Source organism: Myotis daubentonii, chromosome 1, assembly GCF_963259705.1.
Source record: "Myotis daubentonii chromosome 1, mMyoDau2.1, whole genome shotgun sequence".
Taxonomy (NCBI): Eukaryota; Metazoa; Chordata; class Mammalia; order Chiroptera; family Vespertilionidae; genus Myotis; species Myotis daubentonii.
Window position 1 is genome coordinate 141046032 of NC_081840.1, and position 27594 is coordinate 141073625.

A 27594-nucleotide genomic window follows, 5' to 3' on the forward strand; every position below is an offset into this window, starting at 1 on the left:
CAGAACGGACATCATCCAGAACCACAGGAAGGCTGGCTGAGTGGAAGTTCTACAACTAGGAGGAAAGAGAATAACATACCAAGACTCAAAAGAGGCGCAGTGCGGAAAATACAAAGGTGCAGAGGTGCGCTCGGAGTGGGCTGGCGGCTGAGGGCGCGGATGTCTGTTTCAATCAGGAGGGAGGCTCAGATTCTGAGCTCCAGATTCGGGCGAGTCTCTAGGGACCCCGACTCAAATGGGAGAAGCGGGACTGTCTGGCTTCGATCGGAACTCGAGGGCAGCTTTCTCTCCGAGGTCTGCAGCAGTTGCTGGGACTCTGAGAGGCAGAGCCTCTGGGGACGGGACTGAGAGCAGCCATAACTGCTCACTCAGCCCGCTCTGTTGATCCCCTGGGACACGCCCCGCCCAAGCCCTGCACAGAGCCATTTGCCAGATAGCCTCAGGCAAAGGCTAGATTAGCACCTCCCCAGAGGACAGCTGATCCTCACAGCCACTTGGCCTGGAGCTCAAATCCCCTCTAGTATTACCTACAAAAATCAAGGCTTAACTACAACAAGACTGCGCACAAAGACCACTAGGGGGTGCACCAAGAAAACATAAAAAAATGTGGAGACAAAGAAACAGGACGCAAATGTCAGAAATGGAAGATATAGACCTCAAAACCACACTTTTAAGGTCTTTCAATAATTTTCTAAAATCTGCCGATAAATGTAGTGAGATCCTCAAGAAATCTAATGAGTCCCTCGATGTTGTGATAAAGAGCCAACTAGAAATTAAGCATACACTGACTGAAATAAAAAATATTATACAGACTCCCAACAGCAGACCAGAGGAACGCAAGAATCAAGTCAAAGATTTGAAATGCAAAGAAGAAAAAACACCCAACCGGAAAAGCAAAATGAAAAAAGAATCCGAAGAAAATACGAATATAGTGTAAGGAGCCTCTGGGACAGCTTCAAGTGTACCAACATCAGAATTATAGGGGTGCCAGAAAATGAGAGAGAGCAAGATGTTGAAAACCTATTTGAAGAAATAATGACAGAAAACTTCCCCCACCTGGTGAAAGAAATAGACTTACAGGTCCAAGAAGCGCAGAGAACCCCAAACAAAAGGAATCCAAAGAGGACCACACCAAGACACATCATAATTAAAATGCCAAGAGCAAAAGACAAAGAGAGAATCTTAAAAGCAGCAAGAGAAAGAAAGTCAGTTACCTACAAGGGAATACCCATACGACTGTCAGCGGATTTCTCAACAGAAACTTTGCAGGCCAGAAGGGAGTGGCAAGAAATATTCAAAGTGATGAATGCCAAGAACCTACAACCAAGATTACTTTATCCAGCAAAGCTATCATTCAGAATTGAAGGTCAGATAAAGAGCTTCACAGATAAGGAAAAGCTAAAGGAGTTCATCACCACCAAACCAGGATTATATGAAATGCTGAAAGGTATCCTTTAAGAAGTGGAAGAAGAAGAGAAAGGTAAAGATACAAATTATGAACAACAAACATGCATCTATCAACAAGTGAATAATCTGATGAACAGAATGAACTGGTGATTATAATAGAATCAGGGACATAGAAAGGGAATGGACTGACTATTCTTGGAGGAGAAAGGGGTGTGGGAGATTCGGGAAGAGACTGGACAAAACTCGTGCACCTATGGATGAGGACAGTGGGTGGGGAGTGAGGGCGGAGGGTGGGGCGGGAACTGGGAGGAGGGGAGTTATGGGTGGAAAAAAGAGGAACAAATGTAATAATCTGAAAAATAAAGATTTAATTTAAAAAAAAAAGAGGGGCGGGGAGAGGGTGGGAAGAGATTAACCAAAGAGCTTATATATATATATATACTAGAGACCCAGTGCAGGAATTCATGCACCAGTGGGGCCCCTCGGCCTGGCACGCAGGATTGGGGCAAAAACAGGCTATCGGACATCCCCTGAGGGGTTTCGGATTGCGAGAGTGTGCAGGCGAGGCAAATCCACCAGTGCACAATTGGGGCCAGGTAGAGATGCAGAAGGTTGGCCTGCCAGGGAGGGACCGCGGGAGGGCTCCAGGGCGTGTCCGGCCATCTCGCTCAGTCCCAATCGGCCAGACCCCAGCAGCAAGCTAACCTACTTGTTGGAGTTTCTAACCCCTGGTGGCCAGTGTATGTCATAGCGAGTGGTTGAGTGGCCATAGCATATCCTTAGCATATTATGCTTTCATTGGTTGAAAAGATGACCAGACACTTAGAATATTACGCTTTTATTATATAGGATACTAGGGGCCCAGTGCATGAATTTGTGCACCTTGAAAGGCACTGTGGGCCATGAGGCTGCGGTGGGCACAGAGGCGGGTCTCGGCCCATCCTCTACGCCCCCACCCAGCCCCTTCCACCACAGCCCCCAGTCCTCTCTCTGCTAGCAGCCCGCTGCTGCTGTTCCCACATGCTGATGGCGCCAGTCCCACTCACACCCGCTGACAGCACGAGGCGAATGGGGCCGGTGCCAGCAGTGGGTGCAAGCAAGGCAGGCGCCCTCAGCTGATGCAAATGGAAGCTGCTGCCCTGATCACTCCTCAGGAGCCGGGAGAGGTAGAGAAGCCCTCAGGGGCGATTGAGGCCAGCAGGGCCGCTCGCACTCACAGATGGCACCGAGCAATTGGGACCAGTGCCAGGCACCGGCAGCAGGTGCGAGTGGCGGCTCCAGCGCCAGGTGCAGATGCAAGTGGGGCTGACGCTGGCAGTGGATGCAAGCGGGGCCATCACTGGCAGCGGGTGCAAGAGGTAGCTGCTAGCCCCAATTGCCCCTCAGGAACAGGGGGAGGTGGAGAAGCTCTGAGGGGCAATCAGGGCCAGCAATGACCGCTCGCACCCACTGACAGCACCAAGTGATTGGGGCCCGTGCCAGGTGCAAGCAGTGGGTGCGAGCAGGGCTGGTGCCAGCACCACGTGTGAGCGCGGGCTGGACCGCAGCACGCATGAGCAAAGAAATTTCAGTAACCACCAGAGGCTTGCCCTGATGACAGCAACCAGCACCCCTGCTCACCTGCTCTACCATTCTGCTGCAGTCAACACCCACCATGTTCTGCGCTCTGCCACCTGCTGCCGATGCCAGCCATGTTCTGTGAGCACCCCCTAGTGGTCAGGGCATGTCATAGAAACTGGTTGTTTGGTTGTTCCGCTGTTCGGTCTATTTGTACATTAGGGTTTTATATAGATAGACTAGAGGCCTGGTGCACCGTGCACTGCTGGGGTCCCTTGGCCTGGCCTGTGGGGACCAGGCTTCAACCAGCAATCCAACATCCCCCAAGGGGTCCCGGATTGCAAGAGGGCACAGGCCAGGCCAAGGAACCCCACCAGTGCACAAATCTGTGCACCAGGCTTCTAGTATATATATAGTCTGAAAAAGCCCATGGGGAAAAGATACAACTGTTCTATTAACCCTACATGGCTATTTTGAATAAAATGCTTTGTTTAAATAAAAAAGTCAACAGGGCAGCCCTAGCCGGTTTGGCTCAACAGACAGAGCTTTGGACCAAAGGTTCCCAGGTTCAATTCCAGTCAAGGGCACATACCTTAGTTTCAGGCTCCTCCCATGCTCGGCCCCTGGCCAGGGCTCTTGCAGGAGGCAACCAATCAATGTGTTTCTCTTACATTGATGTTTCTCTTTGTCTTCCCCTCTCTCTTCCACCCTCCCTAAGAATCACTGGAAAATTATCCTCGGGTAAGGATTAGCAACAACAACAAAAAGTCAACAGACAAACTATCTTGCAATGTGGCAATATTTTACAAAATTGCAAACACCCAACAAACACCCATATCCTTTGATCCAGCAATTATCTTTTAAATATTATTTCTTATTTTATACTTCCACATATATAGAATGACATTTGGACATGGTCAAGTTCAGCAGCATTTGAAGATCAGAAGAAGAAATAATCTAAATGTACATTAAAATGGTATGAATTATGTTACAATGCCCTTACCACACCTAGACTCAGATATGATTCAAAATACAGAGTATTCTAACTTTGTAAAGGTAATACACTATATATACTGTATATTACATAACATAACAGAATGTAGGCAGCGCTCACTAAAAAAAAATTAAGCCTTGGCCAGTGTGGATCAATTGGTTGGGCATCATCCTGTATGCTAGAAGGGTATCAGTTTGATTCCCAGTCAGAGTACATGCCTGGGTTTTGGCTCTATCCCCAGTAGGGGGTGTGCAGGAGGCAGCCCATCAATGTTCCACTCTCACATCAATGTTTCTCTCTCTCCCTCTAAAATTTAATGAAAAAATATTTATTTTAAAATTAAGATATTTTTTCCAGCAAAATATATGAATAGTTATACTAGATCAGCGGTTCTCAACCTGTGGGTTGTGACCCCTTTGGGGGTAGAACAACCCTTTCACAGGGGTCGCCTAAGACCATCGGAAAACACATATATAATTACATATTGTTTTTGTGATTAATCACTATGCTTTATGTTCAATTTGTAACAATGAAAATACATCCTGCATATCAGATATTTACATTACAACTCATAACAGTAGCAAAATTACAGTTATGAAGTAGCAACGAAAATAATGTTATGGTTGGGGGTCACCACAACATGAGGAACTGTATTAAAGAGTCGCGGCATTAGAAAGGTTGAGAACCACTGTACTAGATGGACTAAATAAAGACTTCAAATAACTTCATGTCATTTTAAGTTAGGGTTTGCCCCTCAATTAGTTCATGTCAGGACAAGTTTTGCTGCCAAATCTATATATATAAAAGCCTAAGTAACTGAATGACCGAACGACTGGTCGCTATGACATGCACTGACCACCAGGCTCAACGCAGGAGCTGCCTCCTGGTGGTCAGTGCGCTCCCACAGCGGGAGTGCTGCTCAGATGACCAACGGGTGCCAGACGCAGGGCTCTCAGCTGGCGAGTACCGCTGCAGCAGCACGAGCCTCTCCCAATCGGAACTGACTGGGCGTGAGCCTGCGGAAGGTGCAGGAGGCTACCCCCCCGGACACCCGCCCCCCCCCCCCCCCACCCCCGTGCACAAATCCGTGCTCTGAATCTCTAGTGAGTTATATAAAAAAAAAAACACAAAACCCTGGGTTTATAAAGCTTTTATAATTTTTAAATTAAAACTAAGGAATTGTGGAACTGAACCACTATTATTACTATTCACTCTTCCTTATTTTTATAATTAGTTGTTTAAACATCTGTCTCTGAAAAAATAAATAAATGAGCATCTGCCTCTGGCCAGTAGGCATGACACTACTAAAGCAGGTCCGAAGTTATGCCCATCTGCGTCCTAAAAACGTGATTCATAAAGAGAAAAACACTTAATATTCTTTTGAATTGAATAAGCCTGAGTAAGGAAGAGTATTTTATAATATTTGACTCCTCTAGGCAAATCAGATATAGCAGGTATGGTACAGAGTTATGCCTAGTAAGCAGTCACTATCAGTTATGGCAGACACAAACTGCAGGCCTTATGACAGAACAGGATGATTACCGTCCTGAAACACTATAATTTCCATCAATTAGTAAAAGATGCCTTATAAATAGGGATGACAAAGAAAAGGGGATACCATATATATTAAAACATGTATAATTTTCATTTAAAGTGACTCATCAATTCATTTCACTCTGCTTTCTAACAAAATTTCAAGAACAAATGTTTAAAGTTAATGCCAGCAAATGTGCATATTCAACTCCTGCTAATATATAAAAGATACATATCTTTCAATTATTTATGGAGTGCACAAAAAGACACAGACACTGGCCCGAAAAAAAGGAGACTTATGTAATACTTTCAACAATAAAGATTTTAAAAGATATATGTATATCTAAAATAAATAAGATCAATGAATCAATAAATAATAAATATAAAAAATAAATTGTCATTGATATTTCTATCTCCCCCTCTCCCTTCCTTTCTGAAATCAATAAAAAAATTAAAAATAAAAATAAATAAAATCAAAGCTAAGTGAATTCACTGATACCTTATTTTAGCTTGCTAAGCTACAGTTAAACCAAGCACTTGCCCTGGCTTGCGTGGCTCAGTTGCTGGAGCATCATCCCATACATCAAAAGGTTGTAGGGTCAATTCTTTTTTTTTTTTTTAAGATTTTGAAATGTTTCTTTTTTTTTTTTTTTTTAATATATTTTTATTGAGTTTTTACAGAGAGGAAAGGAGAGAGATAGAGAGTTAGAAACATCGATGAGAGAGAAACATCGATCAGCTGCCTCCTGCACATTCCCCACTGGGGATGTGCCCGCAACCAAGGCACATGCCCTTGACCGGAATCGAACCTGGGACCTTTCAGTCCGTAGGCCGATGCTCTATCCACTGAGCCAAACCGGTTTCGGCTGGGTCAATTCTTGATCAAGGCACATGCCAGGCCTGTGGACTTGATCCCCAGTAAGGGGTATGAAGGAGGCAGCCGATCAATGTTTCTCTCATCAATGTTTCTCCTCTCTCTCCCTGCTTCCCTCTCTAAAAAGATGAATAAAAATATATTTAAATAATAATTTTAAAAATAAATAAAATCAATAAAAACATATTCTCAGGTGAGGATTAGAAATAACAAACAAAAACAAACACCTAGCACTTCAAAGTAAATATAGCATTTTAAAGTTAGCTAAAAAATGGTTTCAGCCATGATACTGATAATAAAATATATAAAGCAAACTAGAAAATATAAATCATCAAAATAAAACTATGAATTCTGTTATAATTTTATACATACTAAGTGAACTACCTATCATGTTTTAATAACTTAAGAGTTAAAACTTAAGATTTTATAATATTTTTAGTATATTTTTATTGATTTCAGAGAGGAAGAGAGAAAAATATCAGTGATGAGAGACAACATTGATCAATTGCCTCCTGCATGCCCCCACTGGAAATCAAGCCCACAGTTGGGCATGTGCCCTGGCCAGGAATCAAACCATGACCTCCTGGTTCATAGGTCAACACTCAACTATCAAGCCATACCCGCCTAGATATATTTTAGAACTTTATGCAATTTATTTCCTTGGATTTAAAACTCTTGAGTGACAAGCTTGTAAGTTATATAAATTTGTGCAAAATTCTTTGATATGTAAATTTTAAACAAAATTTTACATGGATTTCACTATTCCTACCTTCTAAGTATTTAGAGATTTTCTCCATTCGGACTAGCATGTGAGAATAAAAAAAAAAAAATTAGGCATATAAGTATTAATGTATCATAATGTATCAGTTGCTGAGTTAAAAATGACATAAAACAGTCCAACCTGAAGTTAAATCAGAACTTCTGCCACTTTTTTTGTCCTCCACAATTTCATAAAATGGACCTATGACATGCAGCAATTCTTCAACTTTCTCAGTCATTGGCATTGTTTCAAGAATCTGTAATCAAAAGAAACAAATCTTGTGAAATCACAAATTAAGCTTATCTAAATTACTAACCAATAATACAACATTTTTATAATTTTGAGATATGAGGTTCATTTATAGACTCTCAAAGTATCTATATTAATTATATACTTAATGTATATAACCTCCTAGAAAAGTTTCAAATATATTAAAAACTTAAAAATGTTCTCATTTTGCCCTAGCCAGTTTGGCTCAGTGGCTAGAGTGTCAGCCTGCGATAATTTTTTATGAGCATGAATGATGTTATAAATATCCTTGATTCCAGTCAAGGGCATATACCTTGTTTGCAGGCTCCTCCCCAGCCCAGGCCCTGGCTCATGCAGGAGGCAACCAATTGATGTGTTTCTCTCACATTGATGTTCCTCTTTGTCTTTCCCTCTCTCTTCCACTCTTCCTAAAAATCAATGAAAATATGTCATCAGGTGAGGATTAACAACAACAAAAATAGTCCTCATTTTGAAAACTAAGTTTCATCTAAAATTTTATACAACAATTTATAAATTGTGCATTAAAAACTAAGGACACTAATGGTAAATAAAATAGAAAACTGTGGGATTAGTATAAATTGTATGTTCTTTGACTCTATGGTATTATTATTTTTTTTTTTTAAATATATTTTTTATTGAGTTTTTACAGAGAGGGAGGGAGAGAGGTAGAGAGTTAGAAACATCGATGGGAGAGAAACATCGATCAGCCGCCTCCTGCACATCTCCCACTGGGGATGTGCCCGCAACCCGGTACATGCCCTTGACCGGAATCGAACCCGGGACCCCTCAGTCCGCAGGCCGACGCTCTATCCACTGAGCCAAACCGGTTTCGGCTTATTATTTTTTTAATACATATTTTTATTGATTTCAGAGAGGAAGGGGGAGAGAGAGAAAGAAACATCAATGATGAGAATCACTGATTAGCTGGCTCCTGCACACCCCCTACTGGGGATTGAGCCCGAAACCTGGGCATGTGTCCTTGACTGTAATCGAACCCAGGACCCTTCAGTCAGCAGGCCAACACTCTATCCACTGAGCCAAACTGGCTAGAGCTCTATGGTATTATTTTTAATAGGGCACAAAAGTAATGTAGAAAATAACCACTTTTAGACACACCTTTACAACTGTGGGCCAATTTAGAATCATCAAATATAAACAGCAAGGTATATGAACTAAAAAGGCATTCAAATAAATAACTATCAATTGGTGATTGGTGGTAATGCTATATGTCAAAGAAAAGCCGTAATGTGCTTCTTTTAAGTCAGGGGTGGGGAATGTCCACAGGCCATATGCCCCACGAAATCATTTGGTTTGTCCCTGCGAAGGTATTGGGGATGACTTAATTAAATGTTTGACCAAGTATAGCAGGGTAATTTTTAAGCTGATAATCTTTTATGATCCATGAATGATGTTATAAATATCCAAATGGCCCTTGGCAGAAAAAAGGCCCCCCACCCTACCTTAAGTGAAAAGGTATGAATGTACATGTAAAAAGAACACAGTACACACAGATTTCAGTACTATCCTCGATTTCAGGCATCAACTAGGGATCTCAGAACATATACCCCATGGTTAATGGGGGACTAACATACACTGATCTATCTTTAAACTCAACAGACATAATGCAAATTATTCAAATACTGAATGATTTTCTGGAAATCCCCATAATGCAGCCTGTAAAATTGTACAGAAAACAAAAATTTATATTTCTTTCTGATTATAAATCAAAATAAACTATATATAAAAACATAGATTATTTACCCCAAACCACGTTAGTTATTCTACTCCCTCAAAGCTAAAATCCTATTAAGTTATTTTAAAAGAATTTTTATTCCTGCAACTTTTTTGGTGGTATTTCACAAAACAGTTTACAAATCATGAAAAGTTTATAATTTTCATAAAACATTATCTATTATAATATATAAATAAAATTAATAAGGCTCCTTAAAACCTTGAATGCAAAAGCATGGAATAAGATTTATACTAAAAGAGTAATTCTAAAGAGCAATAGTACAGTGATTTGTCAATTCTATTTAAAAACATAATTCAATGACTGCTTCAGTTAAGTAAATTATTGCTATTAGAAAAAAATCCTGCCCTAGCTGGTTTGGCTCAGTGGATAGAGCGTCAGCCTGCAGAAGGGTCCTGGGTTCGATTCTGGTCAAGGGCACATGCCCAGGTTGTGGGCTTGATCCCCAGTAGGGAACATGTGGGAGGCAGCTGATCAATGATTCTCTCTCATCATTGATGTTTCTATCTCTCTTTCCCTCTCCCTTCCTCTCTGAAATCAATAAAAATATATTTTTAAATAAATAAATAAATAAAATTTAATAAAAGAAAAAGTCTCAAATTCAGTTATGAAATCTTTGGGATAATGTACTATCCCCAATGATTATTTGGAGCATGTAATTTTATCTACTGATGTCCACAAAGTTAACATCTGAAAATAAATGAAAACGCTAATCAAGTTTTCAATCTAAGCGCATCTTAAAATTTTTAAATTTGCCTCTAAAAGTTTTCTATAAACTTTATTATATTCACAGTATAAAATGAAAATTCTAAAGTCTCAGTAAAAATAGCTGGTGTATTCTTTTAATTAGAGAAGTAGTTATAAAATTCTATAGCCACAGTGAGAGCATTTTAAAATAGCTAAAAGGCAGCAGTAAAGCTTTAATCTTTCTGGGAAAAAAGCAGAATACACATTGTTTCACCACCCTCCCCCCAAATTTAAACTGTGGCTACATTATGTATTAATAAAATTCAAAAGGAAAAATGAGTAAATTTTCTTAATGTGTCAATCCAGATTTATGTAACTAAGGTATACCCTAAAAATTATGATATTTAAGGTAAAGAAAAGAAATAGTTATCAAACCAAAAAAACTTTAGATTCTCTTTCTCTCTCTGAGTTTGAAAGGCTCCTTTGTTGTTGTGTTACTAATACAGTTGTCCAGAAAAACTAAACTCTGCCCTCTGTTATAAACAAAGTCGCTAAAAAAAACTTGTGGAAATGTAACAAAGGGCACAATTTGAGCAGTGTAGACGTGATTAAAACAAAACAAACCCAAAAAACTAGTTTGAATCTACCAAATTGAAATTACTACATAGATTAATACTGTTAAACCACCTGGCAAAAGAAACATATTCTTTTTTTTAATAGATTTTATGTTCAAAGATAATTTATTTAAGATTATAAACAGACCTAAATTTTATAACTTCTGATCCATCTCCAAGATAAAAATGGTCTTTTATAAAAAGGCACCAAGTTCATTTTTAAAATCTAAGATTTCTTCATAAATTTGCTCCTCTAAACAATGCTTTGAACAGATTTAAAAGAGTTAACAAGGAATGCACTTAAAAAAAAATCTTTATTGTTGAAAGTACTGTGTGTCCTCTTTTATCCCCCATTGGCCCTTCTAGCCTCCACCCCTCCCCAGGCCTTCACCACCCTATTTTCTGTGTGCATGGATTATGCATATATGCATACAAGTTCTTTGGTTGATCTCTTCCTACCCACCCACCCTTGCCTTCCCTCTGAGTTCCACAGTCTGTTCCATGCTTCTATGTCTCTGGATGTATTTTGTTCATCAGTTTATTTTGTTTATTAAAAGGAATGCACTTTTTAATAATCAGAGAAACCAAATGCATCCTTATTCTGCTTCAAAGGATCTTTGCATTGACCAAAAAAATGCTTGTTACTGAGAAATAGTGATGGTAATTTATGAGTCAGAATGTGTATAAGACCATTGTGAGGAAGGCTTGTGAACGATTTCACCTAAATAAAAAAATTCCAAAGCAGAAATGCTTTCTAGACAGTCCAGGTACTTCTCAGACTCTAAGGGACATCAATATTTTGAAATATTCATATTTATGCACTTTCTGCAAAAGTAAACTATCCAGGAAGACAGGGAAAAGGAAAAAACACGCAAAAGAACAAAATATGATGTCACTCCAATGTGATATATCTAAGGAAAAAACACTTAAGATGAACTTTGATGAACTTAGACAGATAAAGCCCTAATAAATTCAATAATCTAGGTTCTATATTCTAACAGATTATAATCTCGTTCCTTAAAACAAAGCAGCTAATTTGCCTAGTAACAAAAAATTAAATTAGAATGGTTCTAGATGTTTTTATTTTTTTTATATATTTTATTGATTTTTTTACAGAGAGGGGTAGAGAGTTAGAAACATCAATGAGAGAGAAACATCGATCAGCTGCCTTCTGCACACTCCCTACTGGGTATGTGCCCGCAACCAAGGTACATGCCCTTGACCGGAATCAAACCTGGGACCTTTGAGTCCGCAGGCCAACGCTCTATCCACTGAGCCAAACCGGTTAGGGCTAGATGTTTTTATTTTCTTCTATGAATTATTTTCCCTACCTTTTTCATTTCTTCAACATATGCAATCATGGCTTCCTCTTTGGTCATATCACCCAATGAACTCCAAGCATCCCTAAAATTGAAAATATGCACATAACAACAAAAAGACACCTGGTTTTTCTTGAATAATTTTCAATTGTTCTATTTCATTGATGAACATTATATTAGTTTCAGGTGAATAACCCAGTGAGTAGACATTTATATTTTAGTATACTAGTATGTGCGGTTGAAGTGAGTACTGATTAGACATTTATATAATTTGTGAAGTGATCACCCCCATAAATCCAGTACCCATCTGATACCATACATAGTTACTACAATATTATTGACTATATTCCCTATGCTGTACTTTACATCTCCACAACTATTTTGTAACTACCAGTTTGAAAGACACCTGATTTTCAATTGCTCAGAATATAGTTTATAGTTAATAATATAGGGTCATAAGTTTAAAATGAGCTCTACTTAAAGTCATGTTATATTCCCAAAAGATCTCTTTAAATGCACCACCTTGAATAAAAGTATCACAGTGAATAAACTGACAAATTAAACAGTATTTTAAATTAATAAGTATATAACCCATGTATAGACTATAGATTATAGATGCTTTACTATATAGACTATAGATTATTCATAAATATTTGCTGCAGAAGTTTTTATATCATTATAAAGAACAATGACAGAAATAAATATTTTAGAAGCCTCTACATGAACTGTTACAGCTATGTTTTAAACCAAGTTTTGGTTTAAAGTGCCCATTAATATAAATAAAAGTCTAACTTTACACATTTGAAAAATGGCAATGATTTCTTCAAAAAAGATAAAACTGAGGGACAGGAACATTTTAAACCCCTAGATAATGAGAATAGTCCTTTAAAACTTTTGCCTAAAATGAAAACCTCTCTTCTTATTATTTTTTGTTTGTTTTGCTAATCCTCACCTGAGGATATTTTTTCCATTGATTTTTAGAGAGAATGGAAGGGAGGGGGAAAGACTGAGAGAGAGAAACACTGATGTGAGAGACACATCGTTTGATTGCCTCCTGCAGGCCCCGCGACTAGGGCTGGGGATCGAACCCGCAACAGAGGTAGATGTCCTTGACAGAATTGAACCCGGGACCCTGGGCTGATGCTCTATCAACTGAGCCAAACCAGGTAGGGCAAACACCTCTCTTTTTATATATTTTTTCTGGAAGCAACTTCTTTTTTTGGAAGTCAATTCTGAGGAAAAATGGTAAATAAACTTTCTTTAAAAAGATCAAATATGTTGCCATTATACTTAACCTATTATTATTATTTTAATATATTTTTTAATTGATTTCAGACAGGAAGAGAGAGGGAGAGATAGAAACATCAATGATAACAGAGAATCATTGATCACCTGCCTCCCGCACACCCCCCACACTGAGGGCGAGCCCACAACCTGGGCATGTTGCTGACTGGGAATCTGTGACCTTGTGGTTCAGTACATATGTGGATGCTCAAACACTGAGCAACACCAGCTGGGCTTAACCTATTATTTTATGACTATTCATAAAGCTCTCAGAGAAAAGTAGAGAACTAAGAAATCCTCAAAAGAGTTTAAGGACTTAAAATTCAGAAAGAAGAAATTTAGCCTTCAAAATGTGTGGCTCTTAAGACATACTTCACCAATTAGCATGCTCTATTCATAATGAACAGTCTAGTTAGACGTTTTGTTAGATATTTGTACAGTCTTCAGGAGTACTTAAAACATCAAATGTTGCCTGACCAGTGTTGCTCAGTGGTTGAAAGTCAACCCAGGAACCAGGAGGTCACCAGTTCAACTCCCAGTCAGGGCACATGCCAGGATTATGGGCTCGATCACTGGTGGGAGGCATGCAGGAGGCAGCCAATTAATGATGTTTCTCTCTCATCAGTGTTTCTATCTCTCTATTCCCTGGCCTTTCCTCTCTCTGAAATCAATAAAAATATATTTAAAAGAAAAAGAAAAATGGCAAAGCTATCTCTGGATTTTTCTTTTTTCCATTTATTTGATTGATTTGAGAGAGAGAGAGAGAGAGAAACATCAATTTATTGTTTCACTTATTTTTGCATTCATTGGTTGATTCTTGTATGTGCTCTGACCAAGGATTGAACCCGCAACCTTGGCATATCGGGATGATGCTCTAACCAACTGAGCTACCCAGCCAGGGCGACTCTGGATATTTTATTATTCTTTTAAATATATTAAAAATCAAATTTTAGCCTTGGCCACTTAGCTCAGTTGTTTAGAGCCCTGTCCCAATACACCAAAGTTGGGGTTCAATCTCTGGTGAGGGCACATACAAGAAGCAACCAATAAATGCATAAATAAGTAGAACAAGTCAATGCTTCTCTTCCACTCTTTCTCTCTCGTCCTTCCTCTCTCTAAAACAAAATCAATACATTTCTTTAAAAATCAAATTTTTATTCAAGTACAAGAAATTCATGCACTGGGGAGGGGGGGTCCCTCAGCCCAGCCTGGATCTATGAGCCCAGCTTCCCTCTGTGGGAGTGCACTGACCACCAGGGGGCAGCTTCTGCATTGCACTTCTGCCCCCTGGTGGTCAGTACACATCATAGTGACTGGTCATTCTGGTTGTTCCACCCTAACGATGGCTTAGGCTTTTATTATATAGATAGTGGGACAAGAGTGATGCCTTAGATAAAATTTTAGTAGGCAGTACCTGAATCATGTTCCTAGTTAGTTTTTATCTTAAAGGCTCAAAACAACGTCACTTTACAATTCACTATTTCTCATGTCACGTCAAACAGGCAGGAAAGTTTGTTCCTTTAACTCTGTATGGGAGTTGCTCTTAGCATAATAAAAAGAAAACAACTCCAGAAAAGGAAAGACTAACTGAAAATTCTTTATTTCTGGTGCACCTACAGCTTGTGGTTTTATTGTTTTCCTCTCTTCCTCAAGATATTCCTATTTGTGTGAAATTGTGTTAAGAGTACAACAATGAGCCCTAAACGGTTTGGCTCAGTGGATAGAGCATCGGCCTGCGGACTGAAAGGTCCCAGGTTCGATTCCAGTCAAGGGCATGTACCTTGGTTGTGGGCACATCCCCAGTGGGAGGTGTGCAGGAGGCAGCTGATCAATGTTTCTCTCTCATCAATGTTTCTAACTCTCTATCTCTCTCCCTTCTTCTCTGTAAAGAATCAAAAAATATATTTTAAAAAACGAGTACAACAATGATAAAAATTGTATCCTATACTTAGAACATTTTATGCACAGGATAATATGGGAGTGCACTGACCACCCACTGACCACCAGGGGGCAGCTTCTGCGTTGCGCATCTGCCCCCTGGTGGTCAGTACACATCATAGAGACTGGTCATTCTGGTCGTTCCATCCTAACGAAGGCTTAGGCTTTTATTATATAGATAGTGGGACAAGAGTGATGCCTTAGATAAAATGTTAGTAGATTATATATATATATATATATATATATATATATATATATATAATCACATAAATAACTATCATTACAATAAAATTTCCTTCACAGATCTCTATATAAAATTACCATTTATATCTTCCAATAGGATCCCAGAATCCAGGTCTTGATAGTTTACAGGGGCCTTCAGTTGCCTGCTTATAGAAGCTATAGAACTTGAGCATCATTTCATTTGTTGGCTGGAATGAACCTTTTGGAAAAATAACATTAAATAAAGGTCACTTGAAAAAATATAAATAAATAAATAAATAAAGGTCACTTGGAGAATACAATTGATGATCTAAGGCTACAAAGTCACTGAGCTATACATATTGTAATTTTCAATAGTTCATTAATAGTTCAAATAATTATTTCTATCCTACAAAAAGAAAGTTATGGCTCGGTTAGTTGTTTTACTCTTTCAATTTTAAAAACTCTGAGACTACACTTTAATAACGCCTAACACAGTTCGATAGATAAAAAACCAGCTCTGGCCAGGTAAGTCAGTTGGTTAGTGTGTTGGCCCAATAAGCCAATGTTATAGGTTCTATCGCCAGTCAGGGCACATACAAGAAGCAACCAATGAATGCATAAATATGGAAAACAATTAAGTCAATGAAAAAAAATATTTACATATACCCAACTTCTCCTCTCAATCCCTCACCCTACCACTAATGTCCAAGCAAGTGTCATTTCCTGTCTGGACTACAACACCTTCCCTGCTGGTTGATTCTATTCTTGCCTTCCCTTCAGTATGTGTTATACCCAGTCACCTGAATGATTATTTAAAAAGTAAATCAGCCCTAGCTGGTTTGGCTCAGTGGATACAGCATTGGCCTATGGACTGAAGGGTCCCAGGTTTGATTCCAGTCAAGGGTATATGCCCAGGTTGCGGGCTCAATCCCCAGTAGGGGGCATGAGGCAATGATCAATGATTCTCTTTCATCATTGATGTTTCTATCTCTCTCTCCCTCTTCCTTCCTCTCAGAAATCAATCCTATCCAATAATAGAGAAACATGGTAATTAACCATAACTTCTCTACCCTTCCCATTGGCTAATCAGCGAGATATGCAAATTAACTGCCAACAAAGATGGCGGCCAGCAGCCACGCAGTTGAAGCGAACATGAGGCTTTCTTGCTCCAGTGACGGAGGAAGCCAAGGTTCCCTGCCTGCCGCAGCCCAGCTCTGAGCTCCAGATGGAACAATGTTGCAATTATAGAAGCTAAACAAACCCAGAAACCTGCTTTCAGCTGCCAGCGGGCTCAGAGCTTAGAGCGCCAGTGATGGCAACAGAGTTTCAATTATAGAAGCTAAACAAACCCAGATACCTGCTTTCAGCCAGCCACAGCCTCAGAGCTGGAGCCGGCTCTCAGCTCCAGTGACAGCTATGGAAGGTAAATAAATCCCAGAATAAAAAAAATATTTAAAAAAAAGAGGCTGGGAGCTTCAGTTGCCCACCAGCCTGAAAACGGCCTTCAGCCCCTCACCCAGACTGGCCAGGCACCCCAGTGGGGACCCCCACCCTGAAGGGAGTGTGACCAGCTGCAAAGAGCCATCAGCCCGTCATCCAGGCTGGCCAGGCACCCAAGAAGGACCCCCACCCTGGTCCGGATCACCCTTCAGGGCAAACCAGCCGGCCCCCACCCATGCACCAGGCCTCTATCCTATATAGTAAAAGGGTAATATGCAAACTGACCCTAACAGCAGAAAGACTGGGAATGACTGGTCACTCTGACACACACTGACCACCAGGGGGCAGACGCTCAATGCAGAACCTCCTCTGGTGGTCAGTGTGCTCTCACAGTGGGGAGCTCTGCTCAGTCACAAGCCAGGCCAATGGCTGTCAGTATAGCGGTGGTGGTGGGAGCCTCTCCTGCCTCCTCAGCAGCACTAAGGATATCCGACTGCAGCTTAGGTCTGCTCCCTGCTGGCAAGTGACCATCCCCTGAGGGCTGCCGGGCTGCCAGAGGGATGTCTGATTGCCATCTTAGGTCCAATCCCCTGGGGAGCAGGCCTCAGCCAGCAGATGGTCATCCCCCAAGGGGTCCTAGACTGTGAGAGGGCACAGGCCGGGCTGAGGGACGCCCCCTCCTCCCCGAGTGCACAAATTATTGTGCACCGGGCCTCTAGTAAAAATATATATATATTTTAAAAGTCTAGTAGAAGAAGACATCAAATAGTTAAAAGAGGATCTCTGGATAGTAGACATACAGGTTATTTTTACTCTCCTTTTGCTCGTTTGTTTTTAAAATATTTACTGTCAGTATATATTACTTTTATATCTAAAATTATAAATATAAATATTAAAACTATAAAAATTTTTATATTTTAAAAACTTTATAGATTGCATTGGTCAGTGTGCTCAGTGGTTAGAGCATCAACCCATGCACTGAAGGGTCCTGGGTTTGATTCTCAGTCAAGGGCAGGTACCTGGGTTGAAGAGTTGATACCCAGCCCAGGTTGAGGAGTGTTCGGGAGGCAACCAATCAATGTGTCTTTCTCACATGGATGTTTCTTTCTCTCTCTCTCTCTCTCTCTCTCTCTCTCTCTCTCTCTCTTTCCCTCCATTCCACTCTCTCTAAAAAAAATGGAAAAATATCCTCAGGTGAGGATTAACAAAAAAAAACTTTATAGATTACATAATAAACATGTAGTAATCGAAAGCTAGTAGTATATGAATGTGAAAATTATGGGAGACAAGATGAGAGCTGGTGTTTCAGGTTTGGCCAAGAGTGAATAATTAATTCCAAAATCACAATAATAATTATCTCTACAACATATGCTCATTTAGGAGTATCTATTAGATATACTATTTCAATGAAAAGTCCTTCTTTATATAGCAGAGGGAAATTTTTTTTAAACTACAGTTAAAAATTGTTATCTATTTAAGTAGACAGATCTAAATTTAAAACATCAAAATCCTCAACTTACAATATCTTCAGGAAATGAATCAAATAAAGTTTAAAGGTTTTTGGTTAAGGTGGATGACATATACATTAGCATAGGTTACAGCCAAAACTGATAACATATAATGAAGGTATTCTGTAAGACACTGAATTAAAGTATAATTTCTGTCCTTAAGTTTCTCACACATGATAAATTTGATATATGTGTTTAAAGTATTATCTAAGAATTAAAATTTCTAAAGGTCAAGGGAATACCAGACATAGATGTTATAGGATTCATTATAACCTTAGGCCTTAAGTACAGATTAAGCAAAAAGGAAAAAACAACAAACCCTGGCTGGAAAGCAAAAAGCAAAAAAAAAAAAAAAAAAAAACACCCTGGCTGGTGTGGCTGTTGATTGAAACTCCCATACACCCAAAGGTTGCCAGTTGGATTCCCCGTCAGGGCACATTCCTGGGTTGTGGGTTTGGATTCCTGATCAGGGCACAGGCCTGGGTTGCAGGTTCAATTCAAGTGAGGGTGAGTACAGGAAGCAGCTGATGGATGTTTTTCACATGCATCAATGTTTCTCTCTCTCACTCTCCATCACTTGCCCTCTCTCTCTAAAAAAAAAAATGTTTTGTAAAACATCCTCAGTGAGGATTTTTTTAAAAAAGATTATATATATATAATGTATACAATATATGTGTGTTATAATATATGTATAATAAAAGCCTAAGCGACGGTTACGGCAGAATGACCAGAATGACTGGTTGATATAATGCACACTGACTACCAGGGGGCAGACGTTCAACGCAGGAGCTGCCCCCTGGTGGTCAGTGTGTTCCCACAGCGGGAGTGCTGCTCAGCCAGAAGCCGGGCTCACAGCTGGTTAGTGCAACAGTGGTGGCGGGAGTCTCTCCCACCTCCACGCAGCACTAAGGAGCAGCAAGCTGAGCAGTAAGGAGCAGTGAGCAGGTGGGCGGTAAGGTGTGAGGGGTCCTGGACTTCGAGAGGGCACAGGCCATTATGTATATATAATAATAATAATTTATATATATATATATTGCTCTGGCCAATTTTACTCAGTGGATAGAGCATCAGCCTGCAACTGAAGGGTGCAGAGTTCAATTCCGGTCAAGAGCACATGCCGGGGTTGTGGGCTCGATTCCCAGTAGGGGATGTTCAGGAGGCAGCCAATCAATGATTCTCATCATTGATGTTTCTATCTCTCTCTCCCTCTCCCTTCCTCTCTGAAAGCAATAATATATATATATATACACACATACTAGAGGCCCAGTGCACTGGGTTGGGCGGTGGGGAGTCCCTAAGCCTGGCCTGCACCCTCTTGCAGTCCGGGAACCCATGGGGGATGACTGACAGCTTAGCTGTCAGTTGGACATCCTTAGTGCTGCTGCTGAGGTGGAGAGGCTCCCGCCACCACCGTGGCGCTCACCAGCGGTGCTCCCCCTGTGGGAGTGCACTGACCACCAGGGGGCAGCTCCTGTATTGAGTGTCTGCCCTCCTGGTGGTCAGTGCATGTCATAGCAACCGGTCATTCTGCAGTTACGTCAATTTGCATATTAGCCTTTTATTATATAGGGCTAGAGACTAGAGCACGAAATTCGTATACGGGGGGGAGGGTCCTTCAGCCCGGCCTGTACCCTCTCCAATCCAGGACCCCTCGGGGGATGTCCTACTGCCAGTTTAGGACCGATCCTGGCAGTCAGACATCACTCTTGCAATCCGGGACCTCTGGCTTCTAACCGCTCGCCTGTCTGATCACCACTAACCGCCTCTGCCTGCTGGCCTGATCGCCCCCTAACTGCTCCCCCATGCCAGCCCAATTGCCCCCTAACTGCTCCCCCATGCCAGCCCGATTACCCCCTAACTGCTCCCCCCTGCCGGCCTGATTGCCCCTAACCACCTCTGCCTAGGCCCCTGCCACCGTGGCTTTGTCTGGAAGATGCCTGGTCTAATTAGCATATTAGCCTTTTATTAGTATAGACTAGAGGCCTGGTGCATGAACTTCATGCACTGGGGGGTGGGGGGAGAAGGGCGGTGTGTCCCTCAGCCCAGCCTGCAACCTCTTCAATCTGGAACCCCTCGAGGGATGTCTGACTGCCCATTTAGGCCCAATCCCACAATCCAGGACTGCTTGGTCCCAACTGTTCGCCTGTCTGCCTGCCTGATTGCCCCTAACTGCTCCCCTGCCAGCCTGATCAGTGCCTAACTGTTCCCCTGCTGGCCTGATCACCCCAACTGCCCTCCCCTGCTGGCCCAGTTGCCCCAACTGCCCTCCCCTGCAGACCTGGTCCCCCCCAATTGCCCTCCCCTGCAGGCCTGGTCCCCCCCAACTACCCTCCCCTGCCAGCCATCTTGTGGCCACATGGGGTGGCCATCTTGTGTGTTGTAGTGATGGTAAATTTGCATACTGGTCATGACTAATTAGCATATTCAGCCGTGACTAATTAGCATATATGGACTAATTAGCATATCACTCTCTTATTATATAGGCCTAGAGGCCCAGTGCATGAATTCGTACACCAGTGGGGTTCCTTGGCCTGGCCTGCGGGATTGGGCTGAAACTGGCTCTCTGACATCCCCCCGAGGGGTTCCGGACTGCGAGAGGGCACAGGCCAGGCTGAGGGACCCCACCGGTGCACAATCGGGGCCAGGGAGGGAACGCGGGAGGGCTCCCGGGCATGTCCGACCTATCTCGCTTAGTCCTGATCGGCCAGACCCCTGCAGCAAGCTCACCTACCAGCCAGAGTGTTTGCCTCCTGGTGGTCAGTGGATGTCATAGCAAGCGGTTGAGCAGCCTTAGCATATCATTAGCATATTACACTTGGATTGGTTGAACAGCTGACCTGACACTTAGCATGTTAGGCTTTTATTATCTATAATAATAATAAAAACATAATATGCTAATTAGACTGGATGTCCTTCCAACGGCCTTTCGGACAAATCCGGGGCTGCGAGGGAAGCCCGGGTCCCAGGTGCCTGCTGGCAGCCCGGGGGAAGGAAGGCCTACTCTTGCACGAATTTCATGCATCAGGCCTCTAGTATGGGATATAAATATGTATATGTACTAGTATATACATGATCTTACTCTTTGAAAAACAATCCAGGGCAAACCAAACAATTTAAAAGTAAATATTTAATAATTCATTACTTTTGTCTCAATATCAATTTAGTTTCAGAAGATAACAGTATTTTGAACATTGTCCAACACAGGTGCCATTTGGCAGGATATCTTAACTGCAATATCTTCTTAAATATTATTTAATGGAAACTTTATTTACATTTACATGGGTTTCTTAATAAATGATATGTAAAGAAAAAAGAAAGTAAAAAATAATAAGGAATATGTAATGTCAATAAAGGTAGTAGACTAGACACAGTAAGTCTAGCTTTATTAATTTTCAAAAATATATAAAAATATGTAGTTTAGGAGAAAAGATGATGGTACAACTTATACAAAACTCTGAGAATCATGCCTTTCTATAAGCCCTCTTAATCGGACATTTTATAAAATCAGTACCTAAATAAGTTCCTATAATACTTCTTTACATTTTGTTCACTCACTCTTATCTTTCAATCCCCCATATTTCCTCCTCCAATTTGATAGTTGACATTACAAAAAGAATACTAGCCCTAGCCAGTTCAGCTCAGTGAATAGAGAGTGGGCCTGCGGACTGAAGGGTCCTGGGTTTGATTCCGGTCAAGGGCACATGCTCAGATAAGTGCAGGAGGCAGCCAAACAATGGTTCTCATCACTGGTGTTTCTATCACTCTCTCCTTCTCCCTTCCTCTCTGAAATCAATAAAAATATATTTTAAAAAGAAGAATACTATTTTGTGTATATTTGTTTCCAAACTTTTTGAATCTGCACTTAATTAATTTTTATTAAATGGTGTTGACTGTTCACTATGCAGCCAAATGATGATTCATAAGAATAGAGAACATGATATTAAATACTATAATCATACATTAATGTTGTATTCAGTTAGTATTACATTCTGTCACAATAATAGTACTTAAAAGCATCATTTAAAATATAGGTTTATTTTTTTTCAGAAGGATATACTGCAGGAAGATAGGAAGTGAAAAATAAAAGACCCCCTCTCCAAGCTTCTCCACAGAAAAAAAAACAAAACCCTGAAAATTTGAATAATGGCCTTAACCTTTCCCACATCGGTCAAAGACATAAACTTATAAATTCAAACAGTACTGCAACCCCAACGAAAATAAATATGAAGAAAACCATACCTAGACACATCCTAGTCAAGTTGCAGAAAATCAAAGGTGGAGAAAAATCTTCAAAGTAGCCAGAGAAATGACACATTAAATACAAAAGAACAACCTGAATTACTTTTCTTCCAGGTCTAATATGAGTATAATAAGGAGAAACTAGTACAATAGCAAAAAAAAAGTGTATATATATATATATATATATATATATATACTTTATATTTACTACTTTTTTTTTTACAAATGAACGTAGTTGTTCTTTCTTTTTTTAATTTTTAAAAGATCTTTATTGTTGAAAGTATTGTATATCATACAGAAAATATTTAAACGTTACATTGGCGCTGGTTCTATTGCATTGAAAGAAGTTATGAATAGCTAATTTGTAAAGATTTGGGAGGGATTGTGTTTGATCTTGTCTGTAAAAAACAGTTTGTTTTTTACTGTCTACAGTTTTACATATGTCTCCTTTTCCCCCAATTGACCCCTTCCCGGCCCGTATTTGTTCTTTCATTTCTTTCCCTTCCTGTCAAAGTTTTCAAAAGGCTTAAACAGTAGATTTTGTGAGTATGCGCCACCAGGCTCCCGTGCCAGTTTTTTAACATACCCAAATCCGCAGTCATTAAATAACAAGACTTTTGCTTTCAACAACACTATAAGGTCCTCAAAATCTGGATAACGCATTTGTCTCAGGCTTGAAAAATCAACAAGGAATTCATTCACATATAATGCCTCCCTTTCGTTACATTCCTTTTAAAGCAGAAAAGAAGTGGGTTAAATAAGCAAGGGTCGAAGCAGAGCGATTAAAAGAGGTGAGAATCACGGAGCGGTGAGGTTCAGGAACGGGGCCTCCAAGGCCTCCGCGGGGGGCTGTTCGCCCGGGGCCCCCCGTGCACGTACCATTTTTGGGCAAACTCTGGATCACCTTCACCGCCGCCTCAAACCTGGTTTCATGCACGGATCTCGTGTCTGCCATCTCCAGCCGCCAGAGCCCGCCCCGGTCGCAAGGTCTGTGCGCTGGAATCAGAAAGCAGCAGCACCAGCTTTCCCAGGAGCCTGCCTGAAACTGGAACAAGGAGCGCCGGCCGCGGGTCACACATGCCCCAAGGGAGGCGGCCCCGCAGCCCCGCTGGCCAGCTCCCCGGCCCTATCCGGGGCACCCCGACCCGGGCGGCCCCGCTCCTGCCTCCTCCCGGGGGCGTGACCCAGCCCAGGAGCCGGCCCGCGGAGGCAGAAGAACTCACTCACCGAGAGGAACACCATCTCTAGCCGGAGGGGGAGGGGCTCGGGCCGCCGGCGGTCGCGGAGCCCTTTTCCCACCCGCGGGACCCGGGCGGGGCGGCCACACCCCCATCGCGGCGGGGTCTCCGGCCCTCCGCGCCCGCCCCGCGGCCCCGCCCAGAGCCAGCAGAGGACCCACTGGCTGTGGCCGCCGCCCCTGCCGCGCTGCAAACTCCACCCACCGCCCCCCGGCCGCGACGACGAAGGGCCCGAGATCCGCGAAAAGGAGTGAAAGGGGTGGGCGGGGGGCGCGGTGTCCACTTTTGGAACAGAACAGACCCATGCGTACACAGCAGCGCGGCGAGCATGGGAGCAGCACGTGTCCATACTGCTGGCCAAAAAAATAAAGACCGGTCATCAGCGCCTGACGTGTTAGATTAAGGTTAGAGGAAGGTGATGGGACGTAAACAAAGGGCTTTAGACCGGTGCGAGCCTGAAGTTCTTCCAGTTAAGCCCTGGCCGGGGTGGCCCGGTTGGCTGAGCATGGTCCCGGGCACTTGGAGGTCCTGGACCCATTCCCGGCCTGGGTACGCGACCGGGTCATGGGCTTCATCCCCAATAAGAGGCGTGCAGGAGGCAGCCAGTCTGTTTCTCAATCTCTCTCTCCCTTTCCCTTTCTCTCTCTAAAATCAATAAAAACATTTTTTTTTAAAATTCTACCATTTAAGTTCTGTGACCTAGGTCAAGTTAACTTAGCCTCTCCCGTGGCAATCTTTACACGACCCCGAAGGTGGATGAAAGGTTTTCGGGATAATGCGTGGAGGTGTTTCGCAGCGCTGGGCTCGCAAGTCTCCGACAGCTTTAGCCGCCAGGAGAAAGGACGCTGGTCCCAGCAACAGCGAAAGGAAGGAGTGGCAGGTCGCCTGCTGCCAGTCTGGCCGGGACAGGGAGCGCACCCTCCCCTGCCTCTCTAACATGGAGCCCCCAGGAAGCGGAGCCCGGCCGAGCTCCTTCCCGATTTCATAGGCCAAGGGGCGGGGGCGGGGGAGGGGGGAGAGCGGGGCAGGAACTTGTGCGGATCGTCAGCCCTAGAGGGGTACCCGGACCATCACCTTTCCTGCACAAGCCCGGCGTCCCGAGGCCCCTAGAAATCGCTCCCAGGCCCACTGTGGGGGGCCGAGATGGGTCGTGGGGGTGGAGTTCGGCGGCCCGGAAACCCCCAAAGTCGCCAGGTCCTTCTTGTCAGTTCGGGATGGGTTAGGAGGTTTACTAGTACAAATCTACCACTACAAACCTATAGCAATTATTCTTCCCTCGAAGCCGCAGTGCCGGCGTTTACCTGGGTATTGCCGGGCAAGGCCTGTTCGGTAATGTCCCTGACGCCTGCCCCGAGGACTTGTGGGAAATGTAGTCTTCCTCGGCTTGGCGCTTCCGGACTCCACCTCCCGGAGGCCGGCGTTCCTCCCACCTGTTCCGGTTAGGCTTCTGGGTGCGCAGGCCCCTGAGCGCTCGCGGCGGAAACCCCTCCTTCCTACTGCGCCGCGCCTGGAACAAATTCAGAATACCACATCCGCTTCCGCCAGAGGGACCTGCTGCGGTGTCTATCGCAGGGGTCCTGGTGTGGTCAGACTTCAGTTAGAAAATTGGGATCTCATTTCCTGCTCCTGATGCTTAATAACTTCGAGGTTATGGGTAAGAAAGCGAAAGTGCCGTCAGGTAATAAGGACGACGGCCGGGTTTTTGCCAAGCTTATGAGACATATTCCAAAAACAAGCGAGGGTGTGTACGAATGAGGAAATTGACTCATTACCTGATTTGCCCAAGGCTGGTGCTGGGGTCCAACCCCAGCAGGTCCAGGGGTCCCCAAAGGTGTGGACGGAGTCGGCGAAGAAGGAATGACACGGAGACAGTGTTCAGTTGATCAGCAGCCTAGCCAGGATCTCTAGCCCGGATCTCCAGCCAAGTTCTGGTCTGGATCTCCAGCGAAGTTCTGCTGTTTATTGTCTTGTTACATCCGTATTTATACCAGTTGATTTTAATCCTGTCAATTTCTATTGCAAAGGTTAGGTCGTTTCTTATCTCCATTCCAGGGAGTAAAGATTATGTAGCTTAAGTGTGATTGTTCGTAGTTAAAGTGATTAATTACCCGCCTGGCACTTAGTTAAGGAGTTTCATCCCCTCCCTAACTTCAGGGGAAAATCCCTACCTGGGGAAACAACCTTTCTCGGAGAGGTGACCTTAGTTAAAACACACAGCGCTAAGGGGAGCAAACATATTAAGAACAGTATGCTATATACGCCAGGTCCCTTGAAACATATGCTGTGCAGATGTTTCTATCCTGCAGCGACTGTGTCAAGCAGCAAGGATGGACCGGCTTCTGGCAGCCGCGCACCTTTGTTAGTAGCAGAGCCTGGGGTCAGTCAACCCAGACAAAAAGAAACACTTGCTTTAGGTCTTGGGCTTTTAACAGAACACCAATGTGTTAGACACTAATAATTTTTTCTAATTTACTCAAACTAGGAAGACTTGATATGTTTACTATCTACTGCTTTTTCTACCTTTTTCTTGTTCTTATGCATTCTTTACAGTTCCAATTTAGTCAGTCAAGCATAGTTTTAAAAAAGGGTTGTGCCCTAACCGGTTTGGCTCAGTGGATAGAGCATCTGCCTGTGGACTCAAAGGTCCCAGGTTCGATTCCGGTCAAGGGCGTGTACCTTGGTTGTGGGCATATACCCAGTGGGGAGTGTGCAGGAGGCAGCTGATGGATGTTTCTAATTCTCTATCCCTCTCCCTTCCTCTCTGTAAAAAATCAATAAAATATATTTTTTTAAAAAAAGGGTTGGGTGTTTATTTCTAATCTAGGAATTCATTTTTAAAACGTTGTTAAGCTTCTGTAATAAGCTGGTTTACAGTATGTTTATAACAGCACTATTTGGTAAATAGCCCCAAACGTGGAAACAACTCAGTGACCAGCAGCAGTAGAGTAGATAAATACGAACTACTGAAGAGCAATGGGAGCAATGAACCACACCTATTCAGCACCGTCACATAAACATAATGTTAAGGAAAAAGAATCTAGATCCACAAAAATGTAAGATTTCATTAATACAAAGTTCAAAATCCGGCAAAACCAATGTATGTTCAAATTCAGGCTGGAGGTATAGTGTCTGAAAAGGGGATGAAGGAATTTTAGGGTTCAGTTAATGTTCTGTTTCTTGAATTAGGTGCTTGTTACATGACTACGTTCACTTTGTGGGACTCTGTTGAAATATGTTGGAAAAAATATGTAGCTAAGATTTGTTTATTTTTCTTTGTGTATGTGAAAATTCAATTAAAATTTATATTAAAAAATTTTAAGTGCCATGAAGACAAGAGAGTGATTACCTGGCAAATGTATCTGATGCAGATGGGGAAGATGTCACTGAGGAAGCAACATTTGAACTGCTTTTTTCTGGGATGAAATGCTATTTACAAGCAGAGAAGATGGGAAAGAACCATTCTAGGGAAAGGTGGGACCGCACACCCTATGTGATAAGTAGTAACTTTGTTCATGTGAAGGAACCATAGATATGAAGGAAGGTGGGACAAGGCATTGGATGAAAAGCTGGTTGAAGGTCATGTATGCAATGCAAAGGAGTTTGTACTTTGTTCATAAGTCTATAGACTATAAACTTTTGTATCAGCTACAATTTGATCTGGAAAGCAGGACCACTATGATTGATATGGCATAGGATTAATTACAGGGATTAGACTTTATATATTTGTGAGGCTGGTAACGAGGCTTATAGAAGACTACGGCCTCTGTGTCTGGAGGTGAGCCTAAAATTGCTGTAAGTCACAATGTCTTATATTCAGGAACTGATGTGAACTAGGGAAGAGCAAACACAAACTGAAACCCCTAAAGACAAAGTGGAACTAATCAGGACAAATTGAATCCTATATTATCTCATCACCTCTAAACTCAATAACATGGATAACCTTCAGAACAAAATGGCACCAATCTCCATAGAGCTGAA

The 27594-nt window shown here is 42.3% G+C and overlaps 1 protein-coding gene across 8 annotated transcripts in view; it reads right to left on the reverse strand.

Moving 5' to 3' along the window:
• ACBD5 (acyl-CoA binding domain containing 5) overlaps positions 1-25056 on the reverse strand; it is a 64117-nt gene extending 39061 nt beyond the window's left edge. Inside the window, exons 1-6 of one of the 8 annotated variants that reach the window (XM_059661103.1) lie at positions 24918-25056; positions 23258-23423; positions 15309-15429; positions 11778-11850; positions 7267-7381; positions 7135-7167 (exon numbers count right to left, since the gene is read on the reverse strand). In XM_059661103.1, the coding sequence (XP_059517086.1) occupies positions 7135-7167; positions 7267-7381; positions 11778-11850; positions 15309-15429; positions 23258-23333 (418 nt within the window). In that variant the 5' untranslated portion in view covers positions 23334-23423; positions 24918-25056. Of the gene's footprint in view, positions 1-7134; positions 7168-7266; positions 7382-11777; positions 11851-15308; positions 15430-23257; positions 23424-23605; positions 23925-24690; positions 24810-24872 lie in introns of those variants that run through there. The other 7 variants (XM_059661093.1, XM_059661112.1, XM_059661061.1 and 4 more) reach the window with 7 other exon arrangements.
• Between the last annotated feature and the right edge of the window lie 2538 nt (positions 25057-27594).